Here is an 11354-nt window from a genome sequence, read left to right as displayed (position 1 = left end):
CAGGTTGCAGCCGCGTGTGGGATTGTCACCCACTAAAGCCACCCTCACTTTCTCCTTCTTCCTTCCCCGCGGAACCGTCGCAAAGCATTGCTTCGCCTTCCGTTCTTCGCGTCCTCCTTGCGCGCTCCGCTCTTCCAAGTTCCTCCTGTATTCTTTTGATTAAGGAGTTCACCGTACACCAGTTTCCTTCCGACTTCAACATTTCCCTGACGATGTTCTGCGGGCTTAGGTTGGTTTTCAGGGAGTGTTCCAGACTCCTCCTTTCCGAGAAAAATCGTGAACAGTAGAACATAACATGCTCCGGGCCCTCAGGTGTGCAACCACATTCCAGACAAAAGGGAGAATCATCCAGCCTGAATTACGTCAGAAGGTAGTTTATCTCGCCGTGTTGTCGCTGGATCCACTCCTCAATACGGGGAATCAAAGTGTGGGTCTAGCGACCCCTCTGCGAGTCGTCCCACCGTTACTGCCACTTCTCCAGCGACTCTCGCCTTGCCGCCTTTCGGTATTCTGCAGCCTTTTTAGGAGGATTTATCTTCCTTGTCTCGTATAGGGAGCGTGTCTCACTTGTCAGAATGTCTATCGGGATCATTCCCGCAATAACACACGCTGCCTCGCCTGATATTGTTCTGAAGGCGCTGCACACCCTTAGCGCCACTAAGCGGTAAGTCATATTTACCCTCCTACGATTACTATCACACGCTAGTGCTTCCTCCAAACTGGTGCCGCGTATAATAGTGTGGAGCGAACCACTCCGGCTACAAGTAATCTGCGACTGTATCTTGGGGCTCTAATGTTAGGCATCATCCGTGCTAATGATACGCTGGTATTTGCCGCTTTCTCACAGGCATAGTCCAGATGTCCCTTGAAATTGATTTAAGCGTCAATCATCACCCCGAGGTATGTGATAACCGGTTTCGAAGTGATGACGTGACCACCAACACGAATATTAACCGCACTCCTCCTCCTATGATTGGTAATCAAGACCACCTCCGTCTTTTGTCCCGCAAGGTCAAGCTGAGCCATCTCTAGCCACGCTTTTATGGCGCTAATGGTTTCGTTAGCGTACATTTCAACGTCTTCAGGTTGTTTCGCGACGACAACCACAGCTATATCATCTGCGAAACCGATTATCGTGGCCTCCTTTGGCACGGGAAGGACAAGGACCCCATTGTACATGACGTTCCACAGGGTAGCACCCAACACTGAGCCCTGCGGTACTCCTGCGGTGACGGTGTATTGCTTGGATCCCTCATCCGTGTTGTACCAAAGTGTCCTCTCCGAAAGGTAACTGTCCAGGAGCTTAGTCAAATTACTAGGGACACCCGTTTTAGCCAGTGAGCTTTTCATTCACTCCTCACTTGCGGAATTAAACGCATTTTTGATGACCAACGCTTTTTTTAGATGACATCGCGTCTCGAGCCAGCTTGACGAAATCCAAATTGTCGCCCCGATAGTCCATCCTTATATTCGATGATAGGGAGCAGTCTGTTGTAGATGATCTTTTCGAGCATCTTTCCTGCCGTGTCGATAAGGCAAATCGGTGCTCCCAAAAGCCGCCTTTACTAGGTTTCCGAAGCCCTGCACCGTAACTTTATTCTCCTTCTGTTCCTCCATGTTTGGTTTTATTTCTGGGTATCCTTCCCATAGCCAGTTTGTATCCACGGGTGGGCGTTTGCTTCATATGCATATTCCTACCCATCCGCCTGCATTCCCTTATCCGCACCAAGGGACGCGCCTGATGGGAGATCTGGCAACTCCGCGCAGGTCTGTTTGTCTGTCACACGCACTTTTCTCAGAAACGACTATACCGATTGACACGAAATTTGGTGAGAAAGTGGAAACTGTCTGGGCGTTCACAGTTTCATGTAGTGAGTGACATCTTCTTACGTTGAGATTAAGGGGTGGTCCCCATACATGCATCATGTTGGGTATCAAATGAAAGGTCTCGATTAGTACTTAGTTTTGAGATTTATTAGAAAGGCGGAGAGTGGGAGGGGTAGAAAGTGATGATTTTTTTAACGGACCCATTCGCAGAAACTACCTAAGCAAACATTCCACTTGCTGCGTTTGCGACATTCCCTTGTATAGTTTTTCATGATTTTGCTAAATAATAATTATATGTACCATAACTAAAGTCAACTTTTGAATAGTATTGAATTAAATTTCATATTGCTAAATACTCTATATATGTAGTTCCACAAATGTAAAAGTGGTTTCTTCTTCCCATCTGCTCATTTTAACTGATTATACAGTCAACTGTTGCTTCAGTAGCAATCGACTTCTTCTTTTTGTTCTTCAGCCTTTTTTCCATTCACAAGCGGGGTCGGCTCGTCGCGATCGGTTTCGCCATTTGGCTCTATCGAATGCCTGATCTGGATGCAATCTTGAGGCTTTTAAATCCCTAACCAGCGTATCAAGCCACCGTTGTTTCGATCTGCCTTTTGGTCGTTTACCATCGACTTCGATGTTCAGACCAATCTTGGCAAGTTACTTCTTGTTAGCACGAATTACATGACCATACCATCGAATACGCCTCTTTTGCAGTTTTTCCACGATCGGTGCAACCCCAGATCGATCGCGCGGATGTGGTCAAAACGTGTCATGCCACTACTTCAACGCAACATCTTCGTCTCCCTTACCGCAATACTCCGTTCATTGTCTTTTATAGTCGGCCAACACTCAGAACCATAGAGAGCGACAGGACAGACGACATTGCGGTAAATTTTAGATTTAAGACTTTCGTTGATACGTCGATCACAAAGAACACCAGTTATGGAACACCACTTCATCCAGGTTGCGTTAATGCGTGGAGCAATTTCATAACGCAGTTCTCTATTGGTTGATAGCGTAGACCCGAGGTATTTAGATCGCTCAGTTCTGGGCAGATCACTGCCGCTGACAGTGATTGTGCCTGTTTCATGGGGATCGGTTGTCAAAAATTCAGTTTTGTTTAGGTTCAATCTGAAACCGTGTTGAATGAGGCGATCATTCCATTTTTGGACAAGTGGCTCCAGATCATTTTTGCTATCAGATGCTAGGAAAACATCATCTGCATAAAGCAGTGTGTAGGGCGCTGGACGTTGAACATGTAATCGACCTCCTATGGTGCTATTACGGCGTACAGTCCAATCATGTATGGATACTTGCACCGAGTAATCTACTGGAACACAGAACACCAATTTACGGAGGGAAAGTACTAAAAGGGAGAACTCGGTTTTAGTGTCTTTTACGAGTTACTAGCATCGTGTGAAGCCAGCTTTACACTGTTCTAAGCGAGAAGATCTAGTCTTTCACTGCGAAGCTGTAAGGCAACTAAACTTTACAGTAATGCGAACCAACCCACTTCAGATGAACAATAAATCGCACGAGAAAAGCGTTTCGTTAGTATGACCCCGCCTCATGCTTTGCAAACACAAAGAGAAAGAGAGGCAGTACGTCAAACGGCTTGGTTGACATTTAGAATTCGTCGATCATATTTCATAGATTTACAACTTGATCATTTTCGACGGACAAAAAGAAATACTTCAAGTCTTTCAATACGATTACACAATTGATAACAATTCGTTCGAATTGGTTTAATGGCTCAATTGGAGATCGCTGGAGAAAGCCTAAAATGTGCTGTTTCTTCAACAAGATGAAATTCCCATTATTGTCTTCGCCACCTGAGGCATTGCATTCATTGCTTCGTGTCAAACGCTTAACGGATATTTCCAAAAGGCTTCATTTGCACTAACTACATGGGCCAGCCGAAGAGGTGGCAGGCCCCGGAGCTTAAATTGTACTTTAAAAGGAAACAAATCGCGTATAGGCGATTCAGGGCAAGATCCAGTACCGCAAATTTTTTCCTATTTGAGGAAGCCAAACGTCTACGGAAGATGGTTGTTGCTGGCGCGAAGTGGAAGCGTTGGCGTGACTTATCTGTAACGAAAAATGTCAAGTCCTTCTGGAAATCCATGAAGGCTTTTCGTCGTTACTTCAGCGACAAGTCTATGTTGGGAACCTAAGAAAAAACCTTGGATATCTTGATTTTCTAGCTGGAAAGCAGACCCCCTCCCCCTCTCTTCCCAAAATATGACCCTCAAAAAATGTAACAAGTCTCATTCTTAGAACCTATCCAACCGAAAAATCTGAAAAAAAATCACAAAGGTGTATCTAATCGAAATCTAGTCAAATGCATCAGCCAAAATACATCCCGTTCCGATATCTGCATAAATAAAATTAATAAGAGTATATTAGCATATTACAGAAATTTATCGGGAAACCCCCTTAAGTTCATCCACTTGCATAAGGTATAACATAAGGCATAACTTTGGGAAATTTTAAGTTTGAAATCCAACTATTCTGAACAAAGTTATAGAAGGTGAAACATTTACATTTCATGTGAATTTCGTGGATTCTAAAACCAGTATTCGGTAATAGACAATGTTTGTTTGTTTAGCATGAGCATAATATCTACGTCTGTAATATGTATGTATTTCGAATGGAAAAAGTGCGTAGAAAGTTTCTCGCATAAAATGCATCCGAAACGCGAAGCGCGGATTATACAATGACGAACCCGGCAACGACAACGGAATAACGATTTCCGCATTTTCTCATGGAACGTGTGCTCCCTGTACAGAGATGAAGCTGCTGAGAAGCTAGCCGATACCCTGTCCCAATATAGGGCTGATGTAACAACGTTAGAGGAGATGCGTTGGGCAGGGACCGGTTTCCCGGAGAAGAGCTATTATACCATGTATTATAGTGGCCATCCAGTAAAGCGTGTGCTCGGAGTTGCTGCTGTTATCGGCCTTGAAAACATAAACAAACGGCTATGCACTCTGCGCTTGCGAGGTAAGTTTAGAAATATAAGCCTCATTAACGTTCACGCCCCTACAGAGGAGACTGCAGAGTCGGAGAAGGATACCTTCAGAGACTTATCACGAACTCCGTCGAGCGGAGAAGCGACTTCACAGACGGAAAAAGGAAACCTGGGAGAACCAACAAGCCTGTGAACTCAAAAAGTACAGGGAGCAACCGCACCAGACGCAGAAGTTTTACCAACAAGTCAACAGGATGAAGCCTTATTCACCTCGATGCTCATCCTGCCGAGACAAAGAGGGAAATCTGATTTCCGACAGAATGGACATATTAGAGCGATGGGTTGAGTACTTTGATGAGCTACTGAACAATCAGAACATCGGCGAGTTAGAGGTCCTGCCAACTGAAGACGACGAACAAATACTGCCACCACCAAGTTTAGGAGAAACAGTCCGTGCAATTCATCGGCTAAAAAATCATAAGTCGCCAGGAGCCGATGGAATTACAGCCGAATTGGTTAAATATGGAGGCGACCAGTTACACCAAGTATTTCATCAACTTGTGCTCAAGGTGTGGGACAGCGAATCAATCGCTGACGGTTGGCAACGAGGCATTATCTGTCTCATACATAAAGAGGGAGATATGACACAGTGCAACAATTATAGGGGTATCACGTTGAGTACCGTCTATAAGATATTCTCTGCCATCTTGCTAGGTCGGATTGCCCCATACGCTCAGAACATCATTGGCAAATTCCAAAGAGGCTTCATTCCAGGCAAATCGGCAGCAGATCAGACTTTCGCTTTGCGGCAAGCGACGGAAAAACTGTTGGAATATGAACAACAGTTGCACCATCTATTCATCGACTTTAAAGCCGCCTATGATAGCATAGCCAGGGTAAAACTGTACACGACCATGAGAGAATTCGGTATCCCGACGAAATTAATAAGACTGACTAGGCTGACCCTGACCAATGTGCGAGGCCAGATAAAAGCAGTAGGATCACTCTCAAGACCATTCGACATCAACAACGGTCTACGACAAGGGGATACGCTATCATGCGTCCTCTTTAACCTGGCCCTCGAGAAAGTGATCCGTGATACTGAGGTAAATGCAAGAGGTACGATCGTCTTTAAGTCCACACAACTACTGGCCTATGCTGACGATATCGATATCATGGGAAGAACCACCCGAGACATACAATCTGCCTTCATCCAGATCGAGCAGGCGGCAATCGGGGCGAGGTCTTGGGCTGCATATCAATGAAGGCAAGACAAAATATATGGTGGCAACGTTAGCACCGCAAACCAACCAACCAACAACATCAAACCGCGCTGGTCACATGGGAAGAAAAAGGATAGGAGAATACAACTTTGAGACGGTTGATAATTTCTCCTGTCTAGGGTCGAAAATCACAATCGAGAGCAGCTGCAATGATGAAATCCGCGCACGGTTGTTGTCAGCCAACAGAACCTATTTCAGCTTACAAAAACTGTTGCATTCGAAACGTCTCACCATAGGGTCAAAGCTCTTACTGTACAAGACAATGATCTTACCAGTCCTCATGTATTCCTCGGAAACTTGGGGTCTTAGCAAGAAAAATTGCGAACTCTTGGCCGCGTTCGAGAGAAGAATCCTTTGAAGAATTTTCGGCCTCCTACATGAGGATTCCGTAGCCTACATAACAACGAAATCTATGAGCGATACCATGGCCGTTCGGTTGTGGATAAAATCCGGCTCAATAGGTTAGGGTGGGCTGTAATCCGTATGGATGAGGAAGATCCAGCCCGGAAAATCTATAAGGGCAATATCTATGGTGGAGACAGAAGACGAGGTAGACCCTGCCTAAGATGGAACGATGGCGTAGGTCAGGACGCCAGACAACTTTTAGGGATATCGAATTGGTGGACCTCGGCGCAAAACCGAGATGTCTGGAGCTCCTTATTAAGGCAGGCCTAGACCGGATACCGGTTGTTGCGCCGTTAATGATGATGATGATCAACGAACGTCACAAATCTGAAATTTTCGCAGTGTTGTCCGCTAAGTGGGACTCTATGGTTCTGAGTGTTGGCCGACTATAAAGGACAATGAAGGGCGTCTCGCGCCTGTCAGGATAGAACAAAATGGAGCCAGCGACCACGACGAGCCGACCTAACTTGTGCATGGGACAGAGGTTAAAGAAAAAGAAGAATGCCTTTTGGTCCTAACATGTTCTAAACTCACCCATTTGGTTATTTGTATCATTGTTCATAATTTTGATTTTCTATTTTTTCCATTCTTTATTGTGCTTTTGAATTCGACCTAAAATTTATATTACAGGAAATGCACTCTTTTTCTCGGAATAGATAGTTGCAGGCTTTAACTTCGTATGCATGATTCCTTGTAGTTTTTGATTAGTTTCGTTTGCATGTTCATCGAGAACTTCTTAAAGGGGCAGGGAACCTTACAATGCGGTATTTCAATAATTATTGGGTCATTGTCTGAGTGCTTTTGGTAGTAGACGATCTAGGGAAAATTTCCACATATTTTAACTGGTAAATCTTAATAATCTGAATGATAACAATTTTGGACGCCTTACCTTGATTTCTAAATCATTTTTAACTTCAATGTTTTCGTACAACTCGAGGGATAGCATTGCTCCATAATTAGGCCTGATGTCAGTTTGCTTTCTTACCCCTAAGGTATGTATCAAGCTAGCTATCGTTGTGTCGTGCCCTGAATAGAGAAGAATGTTTTGATTGCTTGATCCTTCGGTGTAGCTCTGGAGGCGTTCAATTATGTCGTTTAAAAGACGCCCTCCACGAATTTTCATGTAATCCGAGGAGCTCCACAGATCGAATAAAGCCAGGGCCATTGGATTCAAATGTTTGTCATAAATCGATTTCACCCAGGCAGGTAGCTCGAGGCCATGATCGAGCTGGATGAGTAAAATATCTTCAAGTGCGAGTATATCGTAAGTGTTTTTAATGGTCTGTAGGAAAATTAGGAAAATATTGAAAGCAATGCATATTCAAGTTAATTACCAATCCTGTGTTCTCCTCCAAAATATTCAGAAACTTACGACCGTTGGGGCTCTGCCGATCAATAATATGAATCACTTCAGGTGTATTCCATTCGGGCCCGCGGATGTATAAGTATTCATAATCAGAGCACGGTTTTCCAGGAGGACGTATAATCTGTATATCAAAGGGATGTGGTTATCACGGTAGTCATGGTACTTGAATCTCTAATTTAAACTACCTCGTCTTCATCTTGAAGGATTATTCGGATCAAATCTGGGGACCAAGTACCTTTCAGAAATGCATCTAGGAAGTGTGTTGCGCTTGAGATACATCTCCTGGCGGAACTGCTTAGAACTAGGATATTATTCGTATCTATGCTGCACGATTTATTATGGCAACTTCTATTCAGGAGGGATGAATATCGAAGGGACTTGATTACCCCAGAATGGTAGAGCTGTTGGGCGCCTATCTGCACAGTTTTGAGAAAAATCACCAAAAAGAATTTCAAAATTATCACTTTATCTTACAAAATAGTTCTATCAACATAAAATCTAAATCAACATATCACAATGATTTTAATACCCACCGGTGATAAAGATCCTTGACCTCCGGGCCAGGAGTAATTTAAATATGGATCAAGGGGGTAAGTCATCAACGGTGACCGATCTCCATGCCGAGTTAACTGGAATCACATAAGATTAAGGTTACTGCCAACACGAACAAATGAAATATACGAATTACCATTGAAACAGCTTTCAGTGCAGGCTTTCCGCAGACATGGTCCAATGAAGTGATCACTAGCGCACTAAACAATAAAAGCAAACCTTCCTTGGATTTTGTTAGCTCCATGTGGCACGACAAGAGAAAAAAACATTTATAAACTACTAGAGTGCTTAATGGTTCTATTAGCAATGAGAAACCCAGAAAAAAACCTTTTAAATGTAACAAATTAGGGCGGGTGATTCCCAAGGTTTGCATGCAAGAGTATTATCATTTTACCCAATTGAAATAACTATAGTGATCAACGTTACGGGTAGATGAAGCTGAAGATCAACAAACGAAATAATGTAATTTGTGACAATAGGTAAACATCAGTATTTGCATATGATAGTAGATAGTGGATTTTTCTCACTATTATGTTAGTTGATGTCAGTGTTTAGGCGGGACGAGATAATTGCTGTAATTACAAAGCAGCGAACAGGGAAGTGATAATAAAATATTATTGTGGACAAATATGTGTACTCAGAGTAATAAGAAAATACAACAGCATAGACCCGGTTATTGCTCCACGGCAAGAGGTTTGGCGAACACAGTTAACAAAACTAAATTAGTAAAGACTGTGTTCAAGACAAACCAGTTTATCTCATAAATTCTATTTTTGCAATTACACTTTGCTTTAGAAACATTATATTTATCTAAATACATACAGCGACATTGCAGAAAATCTATAAGCATTAATGGAGCGAAGGGCTAGTACTAAGGTAGACCAGGCAAACTTCGACCATAAAGCAGTTTTCAAGGTTCATATTGGAGTAGTACTCACTCAAAGATCCAGGGGCAGATACGTGGTATGCGAGGAGAAAATATGCCGGTAATTAAGGAATTCTCTAAAAATTTGCATTGGATGGCGTGGGGGAGAACTCAAGAACTGTCGTGGAATGGGGCATGAGACGACACCCAGATACCATCGCAATTGGTCGTTTGACTGCTGAAGTTATGCGAGAGAAAGGTGCTACCAGTTCTCTTCGGCTCCGCTGTCAATGCTCATCATAAGATCCAGGAAAACGGCAACACCGACCGAAGTGGTGCGTATTTTCTTGAGTTTATCTTCAAATCCAGACCTTATTGTGCGAGCCGAGCGTATTCAGTTTCTCAAGGAATTCCCATACCAGTTTAGAGTTCACCTGGTAGGACCTGATCGCCGCTTGGCTTTTAGTCAGATTAGCAATGTTCTGTTGTAGTTCCTTTGAAGATTAAAGGAGGCGCATCTGCCCGTTGCGAATATTTCGACCTAGAATATGCTGGTGTGCTTACTTATTCGCTGCAAGCACATTTTCCTTGGACCAATGACCCCGGCACCCGCTCTCTTTGCTGTGAGGGATCCGCCAGTGTTCCTAGTAATCAGTTGCTAGTTTAAGTCGTATGTCACAGCCACGCTCTACCAGTTTGGCTTGTTACTCCAAGGTGTTTCAAACTTCTTACTCAAGTGAAACCTAGTTGCTATTAATCAGCCTTCGATGCTCCGAGCCATCCTGAAGACTGCCCTGCTTGCCTGCATGTGTATGTGCAGATGGACAGGGGTTAATCCCAGAAGCACCTGCCGATGGGCATGTCCTCATTCCACTGATATGTGGCGCAGCGGGGTTAACAACATTCGAAATTTATTTATTATTATTATTAATTCGATTGACAGTTGGTGTTCTCCGTGGAGGAGTAGGCCCGGATTTGGTCAAAAAAATAATCGAAGTTAGATTAGATTTAACATAAGATTTTTCAATGAAAAAGGTTCTAATTTTGATGCAATGTTAAAAATAAAAGTGTGTTTGTAGTGCGATGTCACTTTGCTTTGTTCTCTTCTAACATTCTCGCGGTACTTCAGTATTCGAAAGTGCATTCATTAATTACCGCGTAAAGTGAATCTAGAACAATCAGGTCATATCAGGCCAAAGATACACACGCCAGTCAGTCTTTGGAGTTTGTGTAAGCGGAGATAGTAGCCGCCCTGTGGACAACCTTGAGAATTTGTACCTGTGGGTACTTCTATTTGCCTACTCTCTGACATTTTGCCCATCCATAAAGCCAAGGTGTTTCGCACCCCTTGCGTATCCCTGAGCGCGATGTGCTATCGAATGTTCCTTCAATATCCAAAAACGCACACAGTACTATTTTTTTGTTTCTACGGCATCTCGTAGTATATCCGTCAGCTGATAGAAAGCAGAATCGGTTGACCGTTCTGCCCGGTAAGTGTGTTGAGACCGATGTAGAGAATTACGCTTTAGAATCTTCTAATATAGTTGTCTATGACCTTCTCCATCGTTTTGAGCGTGAACGATGTTAGACAAATTGGGCTGAAAGATTTAGGGTGAAAAGGATCCTTTTTATCCGCTTTCAGAATAAAGACCACTTTTGCCCACCTCCATGCTCTTGGTATATATCCCGGGGCTATGCTGCCCTTACCACCCTTAGGAGAGACTTTAAGATGATTTCTAGGCAGAATGTTTGTGCCTTCCACGGTGGGGTAGGACTTCGTGAAATGAGCTCTGAGATGCAGGTATACTCTGTTCCCCTCATTCTCGGTAAATGTCCCATCCTCCTTCGTGAGACAGATAGAAGATATTGCCCCGTATTTGCCTGAAGCTTTGTAATGCCTGGTTGCTTGTGTGATTTGTTCGATCCTTCACAGAATTTCCTGAAGCCATTCCGTTTTGCTCCCCTGATTGCATTGCTATACGGAGTCAGTGCATTTTTGTACTTCCTATTCCAGCAGGATACATTCCTTGGTGACTTAACTGTCTTACCCCAAAAACTGGCTTTATATGCGTCAACGAC

General features: G+C 43.6%; 1 protein-coding gene across 1 annotated transcript; it reads right to left on the bottom strand.

Moving 5' to 3' along the window:
* Window positions 1-7067: 7067 nt before the first annotated feature.
* Window positions 7068-8745, bottom strand: LOC119652267 (lysosomal acid phosphatase-like). The gene is made up of 6 exons (XM_038056252.1): window positions 8547-8745; window positions 8392-8487; window positions 8044-8274; window positions 7827-7979; window positions 7382-7774; window positions 7068-7308 (listed from the first exon to the last, which is right to left on the bottom strand). Exons 1-6 carry the CDS (start codon window positions 8652-8654, stop codon window positions 7162-7164), a joined length of 1128 nt encoding a protein of 375 aa, XP_037912180.1. The 5' UTR covers window positions 8655-8745; the 3' UTR covers window positions 7068-7161.
* Window positions 8746-11354: the final 2609 nt, after the last annotated feature.

This window comes from Hermetia illucens, chromosome 3, assembly GCF_905115235.1.
Source record: "Hermetia illucens chromosome 3, iHerIll2.2.curated.20191125, whole genome shotgun sequence".
Lineage (NCBI taxonomy): Eukaryota > Metazoa > Arthropoda > Insecta > Diptera > Stratiomyidae > Hermetia > Hermetia illucens.
The sequence above is the reverse complement of the archived record's forward strand: the minus strand, read 5'-3'. Positions and strand labels throughout refer to the sequence as shown.

Excerpts from the sequence above, each read along its gene's own strand:
- LOC119652267 (XM_038056252.1), bottom strand. The coding sequence starts at position 8,654 with ATGGAGCTAACAAAATCCAAGGAAGGTTTGCTTTTATTGTTTAGTGCG. Across the intron at positions 7,980-8,043 it reads TCCTTCAAGATGAAGACGAG|ATTATACGTCCTCCTGGAAA; the intron begins GTAGTTTAAATT and ends TTTGATATACAG. Across the intron at positions 7,775-7,826 it reads TGGAGGAGAACACAGGATTG|ACCATTAAAAACACTTACGA; the intron begins GTAATTAACTTG and ends ATTTTCCTACAG.